A 23596-nucleotide genomic window follows, 5' to 3' on the forward strand; every position below is an offset into this window, starting at 1 on the left:
CCCTAATCCTGAGTTTCGGGGACTTATGGAAAATTTATGTTCTTGAGCGTTTGTGAGCACACAGCTCAGGGAAACGGGAATCCAAACAGCAATCCTTGAGGTGTCTTCAGGATGAATATAATATTCAGAGTCACCGAGTGCTTCTCTTCCTCCTCCGGTCTCACCTCCCTCGGCTCGCAGCATTCCCCACAGCTGGTGCTGGAAACCGCGAACTGCTCGCTAGCGCGGGCGGGGGCGGCCGAGGGGCCGGAGCCGGAGGCGGTGGAGATGAGGCGAGTCTGAGCATCGAGCGCCGGCGCCGAGCTCAGCCGGGAACACAGTCTTCCCGGACCTGTCAAGTCAGACCTCACGTGCACACCAGGAGGATCTAAGCAAGGCGACCTAACCAGCCGCGGCCTCCGAGCGCTGCGCAGATGTGCCGGGAGCGGAAGGTGAGTCACCCTGCCCTCCTCCCCACCCCCGCCCCGTGTCCAACAGGTTGGACGGGGCGCGACTCCAAGGGGCCCGGTGGGCACACCTCTAGTCTCACCTGGGCACGGCGCTCGGCTGCTCCCTTTACCGAGTCGGCGTTACTATTTAAACTCCTGCCCCAGCCCACGCCTGTTCTATTCCTTGTCTTTTTGCCTTCCCTTCTCCTAAAATGAGAGCTCCGCTCTGTGCCGGAGAACGAGCCCAGAACGCCTGCTTCCTGGGAAACTTGGGCCGGCAGAAATGGCTAAACCCAAGGGCGCAAAGTGCCACGATACGCGGCGGCAAATGGTGATCCCTAGTCCTTAGTCACTCATTGGGACTTCAGTTACAAGTCAAAACCAATTATCCTTATTCCTCAACCAGGAGGTCGAAACCAGAGGGAGGGAGGAGAAAATAGAGCGTGAGTGACAATCAGACCCGAATGAGAATGAATGGGAGCAGATGATGTGGCCCCCTCGCCCTGGGCACCCTCCGCCACGTGCTCACGCCCCCAGCGACCACTCCCGGGGAGGCCTGTGAAGCCGCCGCAGGAAAAGACGACTGAGGAATACAGAGCCTCAAGTTGGAGAGAACTCAGACCCGGCTACCACTTCCCCTGCTTTCTGAACTTTTCCCCTTGGTCTCCTGGGCTGGAGTGAGTCTTACCACCACCCCCGCCCCTTGCCGCGGTTCGTTCCCCCCCGCCCAGAGTCATCTTGTCCTCCTCCCCCACTCTAGACCTCCTACCTCTCCCTCCCCGTCCGCTCCACCCCCTCGGTAGCGAAGCGTTGAATCCGTACACCTCCCGGGCAGGGAATCTCCGGCATAAACTTAGTAGGGGTCGGGGGGGTGTGAGTCCGGGAAGGGCTTCGGCGCCCGGCAAAGTGCCCCGGGACTGTCCCCGCCTAGACCGCATCTGAGCTTCCCGCCACCCGCGGCGCGACCCTTCAGCCCCGGCGCCCCGGCCCGCGAGCGCGGCGATCGCGCACTCGCCGCGCCCTAGCGGCCACAGGCGGAACTAGCACAGGGGGTGGAGAGTGGAAGGGTGCGCGGGCGGGAGGCACCCCCCTCGGGAGTCAGGGAAATCCCGGCTGCCACCAGGGGCCGTGCCACCACACTCGCCGGACCGAGGCTTCCGGCGCGCCCCCCAACTTTGTGGCGCCCTCACACAGCGGCGGCGGGGATGGAGCTGCCTCCCCGAGGGCGGGCGCCGCCGGACTCGCCGCTGGACAGCTGCTCCCTGACCTCGCTGGACTCCAGCGTTTTCTGCAGCGAGGGTGAAGGGGAGCCCCTGGCGCTCGGGGACTGCTTCACGGTCAACGTGGGCGGCAGCCGCTTCGTGCTCTCGCAGCAGGCGCTGTCCTGCTTCCCGCACACGCGCCTTGGCAAGCTGGCGGTGGTGGTGGCCTCGTGCCGCCGCCCCGGGGCCCTGACCGCCGTGCCCAGCCCCCTGGAGTTCTGCGATGATGCCAACCCCGTGGACAACGAGTACTTCTTCGACCGCAGCTCGCAAGCATTCCGCTACGTCTTGCACTACTACCGCACCGGCCGCCTGCACGTCATGGAGCAGCTGTGCGCGCTCTCCTTCCTTCAGGAGATCCAGTACTGGGGCATCGACGAGCTCAGCATCGACTCCTGCTGCAGGGACAGGTACCCCAGAGGCGCGCGGTGGCTGGGCGGGGAGGCGGGCGCAGTGGGGAGAGGGCAGCAGAGGTAAGATAGGAGCTTCCCACAAGCCTCGCTGGATCCAGGCCTCAGAGTACCTGAGGCCATTTCTGAGCTGTTAAGGTGGGGTGGCGGTGAGGTCTGGAAAGCATCAGAGCCACCTTTGGACTGGAACTTTTGGAACCTCTTCCTTTTTTGAATGAACGTGTGCCGATTCGTTTTTTAGGTAAAGGAGGTCAGGCCTGAAATAAATATTTGATGATGGAATAAATGAGTCAGAAAAGCTGTAATCCAAAAGACGCATGTATGGAGATGGAGGTCTCAGTGGGGAGCTTTATCATTTATCAGACCTAGAACACTAACTTTATTTTCTTTTTATTTCTTTATTCTTTTTTGACATTTTTTTATGTTCAGTTAGCCAACATATAATACATCATTTGTTTTTGAAGAACCCTAACTTTAAACTTGGAGGGAGAACTGCTTTAAATACAGGAGATAAAAAATTGGTTTCTTGACTGTGAATGTTTGTGGGACTTTGATGATGACTTTGCTGTTATCTTGCTATTAATACTAGTTCTTCATGAAGACCTTTCCATTACACGCACACAAAAGCTCCATATGGCAAACTTATGTTCTTGTTACGAGAAAAATGGGTAATAAAATGCATTAAAGTAGATTTGTTGTGTATAAATCCTTTTGTATAAACTTCCACCAAGAAAGGGTCATTTTAAAAACAATAACCCTGAACCAATTTTGAGTACTGTGGGCAGGAGACAGCCTGGGTAAAATATGAATGGACATTTCCTGCATTTTACCAACATAAAAAGCATGACCTCGCTGCTAAGTTTAATTTTCTTTTGACATCTATATTTTTGAAAAGTTAGATTAATCACCAAGTTGTTTTCTCTAAAAGATACTTCAGAAGAAAGGAGCTGAGTGAAACGTTAGACTTTAAGAAGGACACAGAAGACCAGGAAAGTCAACATGAGAGCGAACAGGACTTCTCCCAAGGACCTTGTCCCACTGTCCGGCAGAAGCTCTGGAACATCCTGGAGAAACCTGGATCTTCCACAGCTGCTCGAATCTTTGGGGTCATCTCCATCATCTTTGTGGTGGTGTCCATCGTCAACATGGCCCTGATGTCAGCTGAGTTAAGCTGGCTGGACCTGCAGCTGCTGGAAATCCTGGAGTACGTGTGTATTAGCTGGTTCACCGGGGAGTTTGTCCTGCGTTTCCTGTGTGTGCGGGACAGGTGCCGCTTCCTGAGAAAGGTGCCGAACATCATAGACCTCCTAGCCATCTTGCCCTTCTACATCACGCTTCTGGTAGAGAGCCTGAGTGGGAGCCAGACGACACAGGAGCTGGAAAATGTGGGGCGCATTGTGCAGGTGTTGAGGCTGCTCAGGGCTCTACGCATGCTAAAGCTGGGCAGACATTCCACAGGTATTCAAATTTCAGTGATGCTTTTTAATTTGCCATTGTTTGTAATCATTAGTGCTTGACTACAGTCCAAGAGAAGTGACTGTGAATTGATACTCTGAATTACCGACTCCCATCCTTTACCCAACCAGGATCTCCAAAAAGGTGTTGGGAAACAAAATCATGAAGTTGTTATCAGGTATAGAGGAGAAGATGCCTCTCCCACTCCTTCTCTCCATAAGACACGTGAAAAACAGTTTGACCGCTTATTAACCTCAATTTTTTTAACCCAATGCTCAGAAGTTGTACAAAAATGAAAGACACTCTGCTTGTAGAAGGTTCTAGATAAAATATGCATAAACAGCACATAAAGAGATATGCATAAATTATTCATGGTATATAGGGACATAAGCCAGTTTCTCTTCTGTGTCCAAGGAAGGGCTTACCCCACACGTTCCTGGGCAAAAAATAAAGTCAGCCTTGTAGGACTTTCTTTAGCCATGCAGAAAGTACGATGACCAGGCACTGGTGGCCATCCCATACTTTTTGAAGAGACAATGGATGTATTTGCTTTGGAAGAAAGCTGAAGACACTGATTAAATGCTTTAATGCTTTAGTTAGTATCTGAGAATTTTCTTGTCCGTAAACCTGAATGCATGAGAGAGATGGTAACAGGAATTCCTGAAAATCTAATGAAAATCTAATGAACACTCTCCCGAGAGAAATCCCCACACAACACTCAATTGTGCATGAAAGTTATAGTCAAGGTCTGGGGTAGTCACACAAATCCATTAAGGATGATTCTTGTGTTCCTGAGGGCAAGAATTCTCAGTGGCTGGTCCTGTGGCTGTTGGATGTTCTGGAGTTCCCTTATGTTAGATTTTAATGAAAATAAGAACCCTTTGAAAAGCTTGTTACCAAGCAAATTCTGAGCCCCAATCTGTGAAGAGACAGATTTTAATATTTGGGGGTGGACTGAGGAGCATACATTTTAACAGGCTCACAAGGGATTTTGGTGGACTCCACTTTAGAAAACACTGCAGTAGGAGGATACTGTGTTAAGACAGTACATATTAACGCAATACACAAAAATACAAGTAATTTAGCTAGAAAGTCCCATTACCACCTTATTTCCCTAAATATATGCCTGACTGGTCACCTGAACGAAGTTGAGGGTCATTGTCTCTCCCTATTCATATAGGGAGAACTTAACTTCAAATATGTTTTTTCCCCACATGTCTGAGGTAATTAGGACTTCTCCTAACATAATTTTGGTAGTGTATTTTCCTAGCTAGTCTCACAGAGCAGGGATTTGATAATGGGGTTTCCAACAACTTTTAGAAGTACCACTCTTTGTTTTCTGACACACAAATAGGATGCTTTCTCCTAGTATTTATAAACTCCTTACAAGATTCGATTTAAAAACACCCAGTGAAGACTACATTTTTTTCCCAAAAGAAAAGAAAAAGAAAATAATAGTAATTTCCACCGTGTCACCTCTTCAAAGTTTGTTTTTTTTTTTAGTTCCAAAGCAGTACAAAGTATTAATAAAGCCTTAATTTATTGAAAGGATATGAACACTTACATAAATATTTGACAATTTTATCTTGAGCATCACATTTAGCAATATATAGACATTGATGACATATTTCCCCTATGTATTAACTATAAATACAAGTTGAGAGGTATTCTAGAATAACAAGAGGACAATGGTGGGCCAGACAGCTAAAGTTTAAATCCTGGCTGTGTAGCTTTGTACTAGACATGCCACTCCTCTGTGTCTCAGTCTCCTCATCAGGAAAATGGCATAATAATTGAATCAATCTCATATTAATTTTCAGTATTATCTGAGTTAATAGATGTAGCATACAGAAATTCAGACCACTTTGTGTTTCTTTACAAAATTATTGAGAACATTTCATCTTGAAATGAAAACAGTCTTCTAAACAGTGCTTTTTCTCATGCTGTCAGTATATTTCAGAAATACAATTCAATGCAGGCATATAAAGGTCAGTTTCCTAAAAGATATTCTAAAAAAAAAAATCTTCTTTTGAAGTTAAGTGTCAAAATTAATATTCCTTTGTCTTTAAAAATAGCTGGTAAATAATTTAAGAACATCTTAAAGTTTTAAGAACAAAATTTAAAAATAATGAAAGCACAAATGGCATTTTAATGCAATTTCAAATACTCTCTAGTGAATAAAAATTAAAATGATTCTTAAAGGTATTGCTTTGACCTTCAGAGACAGCTTGACCTTCAGGCTGATACGACTTCAAAATTTTTAGCAGTGTTTGTGAAATCTGGTGTCGGGGGAGATGCCATTTTCAAACTCTAGTCCCATTATTGGCTCCTCTGACTCTCCTTAGGGCTGAGTTTCTCTAGAGATGGGATTGGACTCTCTTGGGTATGTCTCCCAGGGGTTCAGTGAATCTTCACATGGAGTAGGGAATGCAGCAATGCCTCACAGTGAGTGAATTTCCTAGTAGCTTCAGTCCCCCATACCTTTTCGCAGTGAAAGAATAATCTGTATTCAGGTCTATCTCCTTACAGGAAAGCAGAAATTCTATGTACTCCAGGGAAATGTTTCCCTATAACTTTGGTACTATGGGTGCGAATTTCAGTGCATGTCACGGGAGTTCAGGAATCCCTCCTGATAAGCCTTTAAGATGCCCTGTGAACGGTGAACGTACATATAGCGTGGTCTCATGTCAGTGCGGTCACTGAAGCCTAACTTGCTCCTGCCGCTTCACTTCGTTCTCCCGGTGGACATTCTTTACTGCTACTGGCTCTCAGATAACAATGCCCTGATTATGTTCAGCTTTGTTAGGAGGGTGAATAAAGCAGACACATAAAATATAAGGAGACAGCATTAAACCGTGTGCCAAAGTGATGCATGGAAGTGCAGGCCTGGCTAAGTGATCCCTCCACGCGCCACGCAGCAGTGGACTAAAGTGTCATTCCTGTCATCATCCCCTGCCTGCCTTGTAACCTCATATGTCACCTTTTGTGTGTGTTTCCATAGTAGGTGTTTAGTAAATGTATAAGTAGATGAATGAACCTAACTAGATTTCTTTCTATCCTTTGCAATCTGGCCCCACCAACGAGACTATGAGCTCCCTGAAGAAAAAGATGATGATTTATCATCTCGGTATCCCCAGAACACTGCCCAATGCTGGAGACATGTTAGATGTGAAATGCATGTTTGTGGGCGGAGAGCCGGGCAGGAGAAGGGAAGAAAGGGAAGTGGAAGGTGGCGAGGGGAGGAAGGGGCGCCAGTGACTGACGACAGTTGTTCTATTCCAGGATTACGCTCCCTCGGGATGACAATCACCCAGTGTTACGAAGAAGTCGGCCTACTGCTCCTATTTCTGTCTGTGGGAATTTCTATATTTTCAACTGTGGAATATTTTGCTGAGCAAAGCATTCCTGACACAACCTTCACAAGTGTCCCTTGTGCATGGTGGTGGGCCACAACATCCATGACCACGGTGGGCTACGGGGACATTAGACCAGACACCACCACGGGCAAAATCGTGGCCTTCATGTGTATATTATCAGGAATCCTTGTCTTGGCCTTGCCTATTGCCATTATTAACGACCGCTTCTCCGCTTGCTACTTCACCTTAAAGCTGAAGGAAGCAGCCGTCAGACAGCGGGAAGCTCTGAAGAAACTCACCAAGAATATAGCCACTGATTCCTATATCAGCGTTAACTTGAGGGATGTCTATGCCCGGAGCATCATGGAGATGCTTCGGTTAAAAGGCAGAGAAAGGGCAAGTACTAGGAGCAGTGGGGGCGATGATTTCTGGTTTTGAATTCACTTTCAATTTATGTACAAAAGCTTGTGTACAACTAAACCCAACTGATAAAGTCTCGATATGGATGTCTGTGTACTGTTGAAGAGTCTCTTTTGAGTATCACCCGTGTTAGTTTTTACTGATACATTGCTTGGTCTGCTAGAATAGTTCACGTCCCCCAAACCAAGTGCACACTGAGTCTCACAACTGGTCATTTAACACAACCCAATGCAAAGAGGCCAAACGTTTGAATCGTCAACTATAAAATAAGAGTGCAGTACAAACCACAATGTTTAAAGCTTTACGTATCACTGATTTTAGAAGTTCTTTGCATCACTAATTTAAGAGAATGGGAGTTAAATTGCGTAGCCCAGAACAAAGATAAGTGAATATTTAGGAACATCCTGAACAACTTGGCTATTTAAAGACATTCTCCAGGTAAATAAATCACTCCTTTCTCCATCAGTTAAAGCTGTTAAATACAATAATTCTCTTTGCAAGCAAAAATCCTGATTTGACGGCCGTGGATAGTGACCCTGTCTTCTCCCTGGTGCAAACCCCTGGTCACAGAGGGACTAAGTTCTGATTCCCATTGTTACTATCGGAGCTGGGAACCCCCAAACTGCTTAGCCATCAGCAGAAGAGGCTGTATAGAGACTTTGAGAACTGTGCCTTCTCATCCTCCCCACCGATTGCATTCCTGTAGCCTAGAGCAGGCGTCTTCTGCAACCCTGGGAAATCAGAGGGTCTTCAAAAATCTCTTTATTGATGTGGTGTTCAAATTATGTCTTTAAAGTCACAAATATATAAATGTGAAGTAATGAACATCCTAAATATAGATATTGAAATTATTACATAGACTTATTTCATAAAATGAAAATGATATGTCGAATGATACCACCAGTTGAACTGGAAGATCTTTTATTTTTTAACAAAAAATATTATAGCTCTCTGACTGCTGGGGCATACAGCAAATGTTCAGACTGCATCTGTGATAATGATGAAATTCATGGACATTCTATTATATGATTAAAACCAAAAGTTCTAAACCTGAGAAGTAGTTTATGATTCCCGATAGTCTAATTGAGGAGATTTTAAAAACTCATACCTGCATTTTCAGTGTGTTTAATAGTGTCTCCAAGGGGGTGAAATTGGTTCTTGGGGGCAAAAATATCAGTCCGTTTATTCATAAAACAGATACATACATGCAGTACATGAACAGAGATAGAGTATATCGATGGTGTTAAAATTTCGTGGGGTGGAAAATTAGAGGAAAAAATGCCTAGGAGGCTCTTTGGCAGGGTTAGATGGTGCTAAGAAATACACTTTGAGAAATACTGCTTTAATATATGGCTATACCATAGTTCACCAAGTCTATTTAAAACACCCTATTGTATTATGAACCACAAAAAAGCAGGGAAGGGAGGAAAGGGGGAAGGAAAGAAGGAAGAAAGGGGGAGGGAGGGAGGGAGGAAAGACGAGAGAAGCCACTCAATTATAAGAGGCCATCGATTATAAAATGCATCCAGATTTTGGATATGTAAAAATTTTAAATATGCATCTTAAATCAATAAAATATATACACAACCTCCGGTTTTCTGGTATGCATGCTTAAGCTCCGAAAACATTTTCAGTGATGTCGTGAGTTTCAGATTGTATGCTAAAACATTTTAATCCACTTGGCTTATTTCCACTTCTCCCAAATATTATGAAAGATTTAGGAGATATGAATGGTAATAAAATAAATATTTTCCCTCTTACACAATTCACAGGTGCTGGAGTATAGCATAGGGCCACGAATTCTAGTATAAATCCCATCCATAGTCTGAAGATGAAACAGAAGTTAGGTACAGAAGCCAAACTTTCCGTGGCTTCTCTCGAACTCTCCCCATTAAGAATAGTTGCTCTGATCCAGGTCTGTGTTCTATACTCATTGTGTATGATGTCATTAATCCCAAAATATCCCTATTAAACAATTATTATTATACTGTTATAAGTATTAGTTTATTACATTTATTCATTCAACAAATATTTATTTAGGACCCATCTGTGGGCTGGGCACTGGAGATTCTTAAGCCAGACTAAGTCCTATTCTCTTATATTCAATATTCTATTTGAGGGTTTAAGGTGAACACAGATGGAAAGACTGAGGTATAAGAAGGTAAAATAACCTGCCTAAATTCACACACTCCACATACTGGTGATAGAGTCCAGAATGAACCCAATCTGCTGGACCCCAAAAAAAGATACTCCTAAAAGTCATATTATAGATTTCATTATTCCCACACAGCCTGTGGATAGGGATTCACTTCGTAGCCAGGCAAGCCAATTTCTTGTGGATAGAGAAGTTTAATATGCCTTAAGAAAAATTTCAGCTTATTCTCAGAGGTGGAATGGTGCTTATAAGGAACAGCTATTGTCATGCTTTATAGCCATTTTTAGACAAGAAAAATATCTTTAGAATAATTAATAGCTAGAAAAATGAAAAACTGTATGTATTCCATAGAGATACTTTTTTCTACCATCAAAGATTCTTAACATGTACTACATAAATGTGATATGTTAGCAGTATATATTTTGTCAAGATGTGGACATTTCAAAAGAAAATTTTAAATACCATTGCTTAGTCAACTTCACTGTTAGAGAAAGTATCAGCGTACTTATTCAGCAATGTACATATAAGCAAGCCAAATTTAATTTAAATAACATGAAATAACTGTTACTTTTATATCCCATCATTTGAAAAACATTTAATATTTTTTCACAAATGTAAGAATTATTGCTACACAACAATGTATTTAATTTGGAAATATAAATAGCGGAATTATTGGCTTTCTTTAAGCTTTTTAGGGAACACTAATTAAAAACATTTGCGTGCACAGAGGTAATGCTTGAACATCTAAAAGAGCAATTTTAAGAAGTCACTATGGTGTCTCTAGTAGAAGTGTGGCATGATGATCACGTGTTACTGGGTTCTTTTCTTTTATATACAAGGAATTGTTGCATTTGCCATTTTAATGCAAATTAGTGTTAAATATAATGTATTAGGTGCATAAAGAAGTAAACTGAGGTAGAAATCTCAGTGCTGTGTTTCAATGTGGAATTCTTACTCTGATTAAAATCTTTGACTAAGCTTTTGCAGAAAATATACACGCCGGCCCAAGTTATCCGAGCAACAGATTATCATTGGGTAAGATTAATGCTTTGACAAACATTTCCGCTGAAACATTTTGTTAACATGAAAAGCCTGCTCTTTTGAAATATTAACCATTAATATCTCTGTCTTATCAATCCTTCAGTTCAGGACCGAGATACCAGTTGGCAAATGACATGTTTTAGGGCTTCCCTTGGTGGTTTTCCTTCACAAAGCACCACCACCCCCAAACCTCTTTCCAAGCCATGCTGATACATGAAATAAAACGTCCCACAGGAGGGTTTTACTCATAAACCCCACTGGCAATTGCTTATGTGGCATGTCTTTAGGGTTAATGGGAAACGTCCTCATTTGTCTTCTGTTAGAATCACTCCCTTGCTTATCCCCTCGACTCCCATTGCCGCGCTCTTCCTGGTGTGGAATCAGTAAGACTCAAATCCTAATTAGATCCGATCTCGTGCCTCCACGGGCCTTGCCCCCACAGAGCTGATCACGAGGACAGAAAAAGAAAAAAAAAAAAAAACCGTATGCAGACTGCTTTCATTTTTACATTCTTGCCTACAACCCCAAATGGGTTCTTAATGCTGCTAAGCAATCATACTGCAATTCCTGAATGTATTCACTCTCTAGATAAATATAGACCTCCAACACCTCCTTTTCACTGCACTTTCACTCAGAAAATAGAATCGAATTTTCCACAAGGGCCGACACCCACATTTATCCACCTACCTCCACCTGTGCCAGTTCACTCTGCCTTTCCTCCTCTTATGTGGATTGAACTGTCCATCCTCTCCCTCCTCTCCAGCTTTAAGACATGGCTTCAGAGAGCCTATCCCCGGTTCCTACTACACCATCAATTTTCCCCCTTGTTACTGGATCATTTCTATCAACATATAAGCATGATTAATTTTTCCCATCTTAAAAACAAAAACAAAAGCAAACAAATGAATTTTTATAACTCCTAGAATCTATGTCACCCTCTAGGAAACAACCCTGTCCCAGGTCTCTTTTACGGCAAAACTCCTTGACAGCACTTTGATACTCCATTTCTATATTCACTAATTTTTCCTCATTCTTTCTTGAAGATCCACTCAAATCAGCCTCCCACCCCTACATATCCTAAAACTGTTCTCACAGTCGGTGATTCCCCCATCATTGCTAAATTCAATCATTTCATTCTCAGGATTTGTGTTGCTTGATCCACCAGCAGCATTTTACAAGATTATCAACTTCCTTGAAGAACCTTCTTCACTTGACTTCCTCCCCGTTGCATTCTCTTGATTTCCCCCAACCTCCGCTCACTCATCTTTTCTGGTTGAGGTGTTCCATCAGCACTTAATCCCCAGACCTCTTCTCCTCTCTATTCACATTGCTTATCCTGTTTCATGGTTTAAATATCACTGATAGTCAACTCCCCAAATTTCTACCTCTGGACTAACCCTCTCATCTCAGTTCCTGCATCTTCAGACTTGTGTGCGTTACTGCCTGTTCAATATCTACTCTGAATGTCCAATACATACCTCCTGATTACCACATCCACCACCACATTATTTATATTTTCTCCAAACTCTGTGTTAATTCAAGTCCTCTGAGAAGCAGATGCCAAAAGGGTGATTATTGTTAATACTGATGACATCTAAGACATTTACTCGGGGGTGGGGGAAGGCCTGTGAAGGATGAACAGGAGTCTAGAGAAGTTGGAAAGAACCTTCAGACCATGATGCAAATCTGACACCTGTGAAGAGGAGGTAGTGAGGTGGCTTGGGTTAAAAAAAAAAAAAAAAGTCTCTGATAATAGCCCAGTTCTGAGAAAATGTCAACCAGCGATGGAGAGTCGTGAGCAAAAGTAGCCCATCTCTTTTAGAAAGGGCCCCACAGTCAGAAGACAACAGCTCAGGCTGTCAGTCAACCATGTTCCATTCAGGAGGAGACCTGAGCCATGGGTTTTTATGGCAACCAACGTCAAGCCCTGCAACTGCCCAGGTCGGCTTCACCACGCATGTTCAGAAGCAGCCCCTCCATTAATCCCATGCAACTCTTCCTCTGAGGGAAATTTTAGAAAAAGGAGTTGGTGGGTGACCAGAGCCTTCACTGCTGCAGCTGGTCTCAGAATAGCAGCTAGTCGTCATCCTCTGCCTCCTCCACTCTCCACAGCACCCCATCACAGCACATTATTTACCCCACTGGACCCCTCGCATCCTAAGAGTTATAAAGAGAGATCTCATCTGCTTGTGCTTTTCTCTACCTCAGAGGAATATTTTATATCCGACAAAACACTTTTATCATTATGCGTACTGACGTGCACTATAGCTAGTTATGCTGCACGGAATTTTTATTGCTGTGCTACTTACTTTTATTCTTGAACAAAGAAATAGCACTAATAAAGTGATATTTCAGGGGAAATTTTCAAAATTATTTAAATCCTGTTTTATTCATTTCTGACCATCACACTCAGTATGATGCTATTTTAATAGGGCACGAGTAATATTCCAATGACTCAGAAAAATACTTTCATGTTTATATATTAACTTATGCAAAACCCTTGATCTAGATAAACACATTCCGCTTTCAACAACATGAAGCAACTAAATGTGAAGTAACAGGGAAGATAGGTTGACTTTTGGATTTCCTTTTCACGTTCTAAGTTGAATGACATTTCTTTCAATTATATGCCACCTACTATGCCTTCTCTAGAAGGTCTATAGTCTAAGGAGTTTTATAATTAAAAGAAAATAATGGTGATATATGGATTTTCTACATTATTCTATTGTTCAGTACTCAAGTTATTCCCAAAAAAATAATAATTGAACTAAAGTTTTGACAAATTTGGTGCATGTACACACACACACACACACACACACACACCCCTACAGAAAGATACAGAGGGAGAGAGAGAAATAAAAATTTAGGGTAATAAATGAGATTTTGAAATTATGGGAGGTAGATATATTTGGACATGTAACAATAATCACCTCGATACTTCACAATGGCTATGTAGATAGAATTTCAATCATCTATCTAAGTAAAAAACCCAATCCTCCTTCAAAAGTAATTTCAGTTTCTGCAAACCAGGACAATTTTCCTGAAACCATGTCTTTATACATGTCTTTGCTGTACAGCCAATGTTTTATCTTAAAGTAGTCTATAATTATTATTGTCAACTAATTCTAAATGGTACACGTGAAAATAAAAGACAGTTACAGTTGCTATGGAAACTATACTTTGTAGGAAATTCATTTCAACAAGCCTTGCTCCCAAAGTTAAAAAAGAAAACAAAAAACAAACAAACAAAAGCACTTCATATACAGTATTACCACCTTGACCACAAATCATCAGGAAAAGAAAGAAAGAATAAATGAATGAAAATATAAAAATAAAGCCATTCTTCTACCTTTAGCTGTACTTACAGCTTCTTTCCTTACATGAGCTAATTATCTTTAAGAATTCAGAGAAAAGGAAATAACTACTCTCTGCAAAAACCACAAGGCAAAATGGTGGGATTTCTTTTTTAACTTTAAAGAAATAATATTTAATATTCTATTACTATATTATATATTGTATTACATTAATTTTCATAAATGTATTATCACTGGTCCTTTGACAGATTATTAGTTCTCTTCTACTCTCTCTTTTTAGTTATATAGCCTATACATTTTTCACACAGACTAATAAAATGTGCTAACTGAAACAAACCAATTTGTTTGATTCCACATCCTCAATGCATGGACAAAGAGCTCCTATCTCGCCACTTGGCATTCATCTTATTATCTTATAAATAAATCTTCAGAGAAATTTTAGCAAATATACTTGATAGGTCAAGCAGCAAAATGATCTTTCTCATCCATTTCCAACAATTATTTTCTAGAACTGTTTTTCAGAGCACAGAACAAGAGTTGTTCTTTTTTTTTTTTAAGATTTTATTTATTTATTTGAGAGAGAGAGAACAGAGTAAGAAAGCGTGAAGGGAGGGGGGACAGTAAAGGGAGAGAGAGAAGCAGGCTCCCCACTGAACAGGGAGCCCAAAGTGGGGCTCAATTCCAGGACCTTGAGATCTTGACCTGAGCCAAAGGCAGACGCTTAACGGGCTGAGCCACTCAGGCACCCCGGAGCAAGAGTTTTTCATTTAATCCCTATGACATCCTTTTAAGGACTTTGCATATATGCAGAGGGAGGGACTAGTTACCTGATACTTACATGAACAGGAAAATTTATGATCTAGAAACAAAAAAGTATTGTGATACAATTTGTCCAATCCCTATCAGAATTGGCAAGAACAATATAATAGTCTTTGTCTTCCTTCTCTCAAATTTCAAAGACTGGTAGATTTGTGGATCAAAGAACGTGTTATGAGAGAAAACACACATCTTGAGGTCAAATAAAAGTAATTTTCTTAAAACAAATATTATAGCCATTTTTGTGACTTGTGTCATATTTCTCTGTGTTATCATTTTAATACCAAAACCACATCTCTATTAGAAGTAATTACATGACTCTTAGATTTAGGAACAAAGTTTACTGTTTTATCATACAGAATGTGTTATTTTTTTTAACTGCAGATCAAAAACAGTGAATGGATGATGAAATAAATGGAGTTGGGACCACTATTTTTTTAATGAAGGGGTTGGACTAGAATGGAATGGAGATGGAATAGGAGAGAGCAGAATGGGAAGGGATGGAATATAAAATAACACATATAGAATATATTAAAGCACATCTCCTGAGTCCCGAGGAAGAACTAGACACATCTCAAAAAAGCACCACACCAGATTGTTACAGTGGGGAAGGGACATGGGCAGAACGCACCCACTGGAAACACCCACACATGGGCTAGAAAATGATGACTTAATTTTATTTCTTGATTTTTTGGTGTCTGATTTTGTCTGTCATTATAACTGGCACAATAAGATTTTATAATTTAATTTTGTACTATCATAATTTACAGTGGTTTGTGAACAAGGAGAAGTAATTTTTCCCTGCTAGTGGTAAAATCATGTATTTCAAGGAGGTTTTTGTTACAAACATTCTGTGCATTTTTTGAAAGGTTATTGGTAGTATGACAGTCTGTTAGTTGATGGTGACAGTAATATCTCAATTAAATTAAAACAAATTATCTGTAAAAAGATTGTTTTATCATGATAAAAAATGATAATGTGAAAATTATAAGAAATTATAAGAAATGTTTAAGATCTAATGCTGGAACTTAAAGACTAAGTAGTGACAATGTTTGAAACAAATTACCTCTGTACCTCAACAAACTCATATTTCATTTGAACTTTATGCTTTAAAAAAAATTGATGACAAATTTAAAAAATAATTTTATTACATGTACAAATCTCAAGAAAAATAATAGATTTCAACATATTAATTTTAATGATGTCCCTGCAAAAGATAGATTTAAAACTTTGAAAGTGAAAAAATAATTGAAAATATAACAAACTGACTTGTCAATATGTCCCTGCAATATTTTCAAAGAAAAGAATTAATTTATCAATATAATTCCCTCATTCCTATGACTGCTTATCTGAAAGCCATTTTTACTTTATTTAGTTCATAATTTGGGACAAAAAAGAAAATAAAAAGCTCACATGACTTCCCAAAAATTATTCCTACAGTATGTATGGAAATAAAATGTATGATTTTTTAAAATGATATACCAGCTGACAAATTCAAAACTATACATCTTAGTGATATCATGATATCTAATATTTTTGTCAAAAATTAATTAAGCTTATTATATCATCCTGAAATATATTTGTTGTCCCAGGAAAAGTTTAGTAGAGATTGTGTTGGGAGATGATTTGCCATGTGTCTCTTGCATTTCTACATATCTTGCAAACAGAAATACTGATAGTTTTGCTCCAAAATATCTTCTCAAAGATGTCTATATAGCACAAAATGTTGGAATGTTGAAGAGAGGATCTCCTTTGACACAAGGGACATTTGTGTGATGTCCAGGATAATGAAGATAATGTCTTTCTTTGAGCGAAAATTTGGACATATTTACTGGAAGCCTTTCAAAAGATTAGGGTTTTCTTAAATCGAGTTTCTCAACTGTGACACACATTGACTGTGTGTGCAGCCTTTACCACAGCCACCTCCATGTCACCCACATGGGACTTAGGAAGCAAGAGAAATATTAATCTCATGCTACATCATTTGCCATGAGTAATAAGTTCTTCATCTCTGTCCCAGGAGTCTCATGTATTTTACCAGGAAAAGGGCAAAATCTCAGACATCTCACAAGTCTTGACAGATTGGGAGCTCAAAAGTGAATTTCATATTTTTCTAAATGTAAAGCAAGTGCAGTTGGCAGTTATTTTCTATGTGGTATTTTGGTAATAAAAGTGGTATATTTAACTGGCATTTTAAGCATTCTTTATGGGTTAAACTTTTGGGGGAGAAATTAACAATACTGTCAACATATGTGAAGGCTTCCAAAAGTATTATTATTATGGCAAACAGGACTCAAAGTCATCACCCTATCTTCCACTTGTTCCCAAAATATGTTGTATCACACTGAAGAGGGCATTTAAAATGAAGGAAATAAATGAAATAAAATTGGAAGTATATTTACATCTTATTTCTCAGTCTCAAACTTTTAATCATTACTTGATTGGAGAAAACAGAACAACTTTTAGAAGAAAAATCCATTTGCTATTCAAAACAGTGCATAAATAATTGAATTAAATTTCACACCTAAAAGGAGTAAAATTATTACAATGCACTCATTACTATACTTCATAACAATTATTACAACTTGGTTCTTCATTTACATTGAAAGGTAATTGTCAGATATTTTATTTATCATAAGTTTGGATCAAGATTAATTCATTCTTTATATTGTGAACTAGAGAGAGGAAATTGTTATTATTCACAACTTAATTGGCCTAGAATTTTCATCCTTGATGAAGATGGAGGAATGGAAGGAAAAAATTCAACCAGGCATAAACAGTGTGCATAACTTTATCTTTGTGTATTATACACAGCCAGATACACTTATCATGTTAAAGTAAATATTTTCTAATTTATAGAAAGTTGGTTTCATAATCTTTCCTATGCTCTAATAGACATTAATAAAATGATGCTTGATATGAAAATAGTTTTGTAGAAAAGGCAAACTTTATCTTAGATGTGTGTGTACACATATGTCAGGGGAATGTATTTCTTACTGCAGTGTCTTTAGTATTTGAAAACAGTAATATAAAGAAACTATTGGTCAAGGTTCTCCAGAGAAATAGAGTCAATAAGATATGTGTGTGTGTGTGTGTGGATGTGCATGTGGATGTGTCTATATGTATCTCTGACATGTGCATATGTATCTATGTACATGTATATATGTATATTTGTGTGTATATATATATTCAATATGATATATGTGTGTGTGTATATATGTGTATATGTGTGTATATACATACACACACACACACACACACACATATATATGCATAATATGAACTTTGATCCAATATGACCTACAGTTGGCAATCTAGAGACCCAGGAGAGCCAATGGTGTGGTTCCAGTCTGAATGCTAGCAGGCTCAAGACCCAAGAAGAGCCAGTGTTTCAGTTTGAGTCCAAAGGCAGAATAAAATCAATGTCCCAGTTCAAAGACAGTCAGGCAGGAGAGTTCCCTCTTACTCCACCTTTTTGTTCTATTCAGGACTTCAACTGATGAGATGAGGTCCACCCACATTAGGGGGAACAACCTTTACTTAGGCTACTAATTCAGATGTTAATCTTATCCAGAAACACTCTCACAGACACATTCAATAACATTTGACCAAATATCTGCATTACCCACGGCCTCATCAAGTTGACACATAAAATTAACCATCACATCATGTAAACAAGAGAAGAAACCCAAGTACCCAGATGCACAGAAATTTATCCAAGGCTACTACACCATAAGGGAAGGATCCAAGAGGCACCCCTGGGTTTACGTCACTTTAAATCACCTATTTCTTCTTTCCCACCCTTCTGCATTAGAGCCAAATAGAATTGGGTGTTTTTCAGTATTATAGTAAGGGGAAGCATAAGGTAATGTCACAAAGAAAACATTTCTCCTTAAAAAATATGCTCCTGAATCTCATAGTAATTACTTCTGCAGTTACTAAAGAAAACTACAACTCCCATAAATTGTAAACCAGCAAAGATATTCTTTCTCTGGAACTATGATAAAAGTCTGGAAATATAATTAGGCATAGCCTACCTATGTTCCTAGCCCCACATACTATAATGTTGCTATCATTTTTCCTAATCTACATTTGAGGTGAAGCTAAACTGAGCATGAATGGGAGCTACTTAAGACTGAAAAACAGAAAACACAAGAGCTATTAGCACTGAAAAAAATTATACTACAATGAGGATCTAAGTGTCACTGTTACTCAGATTTACCTGATTTACCAACAAATCATTCAATTATTTTCGTGTTCAACACTGGGACAGTTATTGTATTAGTCAGGGTTCTCCAAAGAAATAGAACCAATAGATTGCGCGTGTGTGTGTGTGTGTGTGTGTGTATGTGTGTGTGTGCAGAAAGAGAAAGATTTTAAGTCATTGACTTACACCACTGTGGAGATTGACAAGTTCAAAATCTGTAGGGTGTGGTAAGCCATCTGACCAGAGGCCCAGTGTAGAGCCACAATTTCAGTTTGAAAGCCTTCTGCTGATAGAATTCCTTCTTTCTTGGGGGAGGTCAGTCTTTTTCTTAAGGCCTTCAACTGTTTGGATGAAGTCCATTCACATTATGGAGGACAATCTGTTTTACTCAAAATGTACTGATTTAAATGTTAATCTTATTCAAAAAAAAGAAAACTTCACAGACACATCTAGAATAGTATTTGAGGAAATATCTGCATATTATGGCCTACCTAAACTGACACATAAAATGAACCATCACACTTATTCATGAAAAAATGTTTAACATCATCTGTCAGTAGGGAATTTCAATTAAAACAACGTGATACCACCACATATATAAAACCTGACAATCCCAAATGTTGACAAGGATGCATAGTAGCAAGAACTCCTCTTATTTGCTGGTGGGAATGCAAAAATGAAACATCCACTTTGGAAGATAATTTGCAGGGGTTTTTTTGTTTTATTTATTTAAGTATCCTCTACACCCAACATGGGGCTCAAACTCATGGCGCCATAGTCAAGAATCACATGCTCTTCTGACTGAACCAGGCAGGCACCCGTAACTTGCAGTTTCTTAACTAAAAAAACTATTCACATTCTTTGGTATTTACCTACCTAATTTGAAAACTGATGTTCACATTAGAGCCTGCCTGTAAATACTTACAGCAGCTTTGTTCATAATCACCAGAAACTGGAAGAAAGTAACATATCCTTCAGAAAGTGAACAAACTGTGGTACATTCAAAGAATGGAATGTTATTCAAAAATTTAAAAAATACTAGTTATGGAGTCATGGAAAGATAAGGAGGAACCTGAAATGTATATTGCAAAGTAAAAAGGCTATCTACAGTATGATTCCAATTATATGATATTCTGGAAAAGGCAAAATTACAGAGACAGTAAAAAGATCAGTGATTTCCTAGAGCTGATGGTCAAGGGGGAGGTATGAGCAGGTAAAGCACATGGAGATTTTTAGTGCCATGAAATCGTTCTGTATATGACATTGTAATTAAAGATACATGACAGTATGCATTTGTCAAAACCCGTAAAACTTTACAGCACAAAAAAAAAAAACAAATTCTAATGTCCACAAAATTTTTAAAAATAGTAATTTAGGAGGTCAGGGGATTCAGGAATGAATGCAGACTGTGACAAGGGAATAAGTACATATAAATATCCGAAACACTCACTGAAGAAGATGGGAGAAAATGTGTTGACATAAGTAACTTTGGAAATGAATGGGTTCTATGCAACTAAAGGCAAAAGGAACTGCACTTGAGAGCTGTCATCTAGCAGACAAAGCTCTTCCCTATGGGGGAGTCTCAATTTTAGGCATTCACAATTTTAATGCTGCTATACACCTGTATTGACCTACAACAATTAAGTAAACAGATGGCAGATGGTAGAAGCCAAGTTGCTCATTGTTGGGGTGGAACTTTACAGGTAAGTAAGGAGCGAGGGCTTTAATGACCCATATGGTACTGATGAGATGGATATATCAGTATGAACCCATGTTTAGCTGAATGTAAAAAATGGTTAAGATATAGTAATACTTATACAATTGTATAATGGAGCTAGAAGAAACAAGGCTCCTGCAGCCTTGTTTCGCTTTTTCTGCAAATCACAAACAATTCTAAAAAAGGACATTTTTTTTAAATGAAGTGATTTGAAATGTATATCAATTTGTTTATGTCTTTAACAATGTCTTGCATCAAAATATGTTATTTTTGGTACGCCTGGGTGGCTCTGTTGGTTAAGCGACTGCCTTCGGCTCAGGTCATGATCCTGGAGTCCTGGGATCCAGTCCCACATTGGGCTCCCTGTTTGGCAGGGAGTCTGCTTCTCCCTCTGACCCTCCCACTTCTCAGGCTCTCTCTTTCTCTCTCTCTCTCTCATTCTCTCTCTTTCAAATAAATAAATAAAATCTTTTTAAAAATCTTTAAAAAAATAAAAAAAAATTTTAAATGTGTTATTTCTGTTCCATAGAAAAAAGAAATTAAGTCATACAAAGGGGATATGATTCACTGAAAGTCTCAGGTTATTTCTCTAGTTCCTTCTAGAACAGTTTCTTCTTGTTCCAGAAGAAACAAGAACTCCAGCTCTAGCACTTGCTGTTTCTAATGCCATTCTCAAAAAAAAAACAACCAGGGGTTGTTAGAAAAACCACTGATTCTAGGCCTGAGGCAGGAAATACACAAGATGAACCCAGAGCACTTTACAATGCCAGACAGTAAGAAAATGGAGAAAAAAAATTACCAAACACGTGTTTTGGGTCTATGTCAAAAGGGCACAGAAGTCAACTATAATAGCTTCCAGTGACCATAGTTAGACTAATCTGAGCAACAAAGTAAACCAAGTAATGCTATACTATAACCCATAGTATAAAATAAACATTTATGGGTTCATACTGATATAAAATAAAGGATGAAATAAATCAATAAATAAGGGAGAAGAGACAAATCTTCCATGAAGAAAAATTCCAAATAATGCATGTAGCTATTCTGTCCTAAAGAACAAGGGGTATAACTCCACACTCATTAAGTGCTGGGTGTGCATAGAAACTTTCTTGGAAAGATTACAGCATGCACAGGGGGAAACAAAAGATTTACAATGATCAAACTTGACAAACATTTCCATGTCATCAAGGTCAACACCAACAATCATAAATCATGTTGATGGTACATACCCTGGATATGATATGAGGAAAATGAAACTTTATTTCTATGATCTTCCTCCCCCAAACCCATAACCCTCGTCCAATCATGAGGAAACTATCAAATTCCAAGAGAAGGGCACTCTGCAATATTCCTGACCAAACCTCAAAAATGTTCAAGGACATCATAAACAAGGAAAAGTATGGGAAATCCTCACAGCAAAGCAAAGCCAAAAGAGGCATAATGACTAAACATAATGTGGTATCCTGAATGAAATCCTGGAATGGAAAAAGATAACAGGCAAAAACTGAGGACATATGAATAAGCTATGAAGTCTGATTAACAACATGACATTTATATTGGTTCATCAGTAATAACCATGTGCCATACTAATGCGAGATATTGATTATAAGAGAAACTTGGTGAGGCTGCATGTGAGAACCCTTTATACTACATTCTCAATTTTTCTGCAAATCACAAACTACTCTAAAAAAGGACTTTTTTAAAATGAGGTGATTTGAAACATATATCAATTTGTTTCTGTCTATAACGATGTCTTGCATCAAAATATATGTTATTTCCATTCCATAGAAAAAAGAAATGAAGTCATACAAAGGCAAATACATGAATCACTGAAAGTCTCAGGTTACTTCTCTAAATAATTCACTTGATACTTAAGGTGATCAAGATATGGATAACGTTTAATAATGCAGTCCTTTGAAATGCAGAGATGGGAAAGTTACAATTTCAATGAAATATGGGGGTTATCTAAAATTTCCTTCCGAATTACACTTTAATTATTAAAAGTAAAATGCTCATTTAAATTTTTAATCAAATTCTACATCCACACTGCATGTAATCATTCGATTCTAGATGGATTTTTTTCTCTCAGGCTTACTTGGTCTATCCTTATATCAGCATAATTATAAAGGGCACTAGCTCCATCTTTGCTTGTATTAAGAGAGACATATCTCCTTCAAAGAAGCTCACAGAACAGTTACATGGATAAACATAGATCAGTTAAGTTTGGCCTCTATATTTAAGAAGGAACTTTTATTGTGTTGCTTATTCAACAACACTGCAATCCCCCTGATCAGGATCAGTAAAGGGTCTCATCTATTTTCCTCCAGAAGAAGGTTGGAGTTTCATCATCTCATTGTCTGTGCAAAACTGGTGAATTAACATGTGGTTCCTGTAGAAAGCACTTGCTTCTCTGAAAGACCATTCTTTTTCAGAACCTCTTTTCTTCTTCTTCTTTCCATGCCATTCTGTTAAAGATTAGGTTTTCTTTTCTTAGGCAAGATGGAAATTCTAAAATGCTGTACAAATACAATGTATTATCATGGCATCATTACTATTATTTTTCCCCACTTTTTATTTAAATAAATATTTCTATACTTATAATCTACCCAAATGGGGTTACCACACAGAGGAATTTAGGAGGAAAACAAAAGAGCAAACAAATACTTGTATGAGGTTTTTACTCATTTCCTTATTAGTGTTTTTATTTTTATTGTTATTGTTATTTTGTTATTGTTATTATTATTTTATTGTTTTTATTGTTGCCGGGTTTTGGTTTTGTTTTGTTTTGTTTTTTCCCTTTCCACTGTTTTCCTCCTGATTTTAGCTTTTCCTTTTACTGATGCCATCATCCTCCTTGGGAGCCCTTGACATTATAAGCAATAACAAATTCTGCACATACCCTACCACCTGGGATCCCCTTCAAAGTATTCTTTGGATAACCTGACTAATCTGAAGTTAACACTTTCTAAAGAAAGCAAAGACCAGTCGAGAAAAACTAGATCTTCAAACCAGTGG

The 23596-nt window shown here is 39.3% G+C and overlaps 1 protein-coding gene across 1 annotated transcript; it reads left to right on the plus strand.

The window, feature by feature from the left end:
* Positions 1-1536: 1536 nt before the first annotated feature.
* Positions 1537-7349, plus strand: KCNV1 (potassium voltage-gated channel modifier subfamily V member 1; the record flags this gene model as incomplete). The annotated part of the gene is made up of 3 exons (XM_080802593.1): positions 1537-2100; positions 3029-3558; positions 6838-7349. Exons 1-3 carry the CDS (start codon positions 1634-1636, stop codon positions 7347-7349), a joined length of 1509 nt encoding a protein of 502 aa, XP_080658719.1. The 5' UTR covers positions 1537-1633.
* Positions 7350-23596: the final 16247 nt, after the last annotated feature.

Source organism: Martes martes, assembly GCF_963455335.1.
Source record: "Martes martes genome assembly, chromosome: 4".
Classification (NCBI taxonomy): domain Eukaryota; kingdom Metazoa; phylum Chordata; class Mammalia; order Carnivora; family Mustelidae; genus Martes; species Martes martes.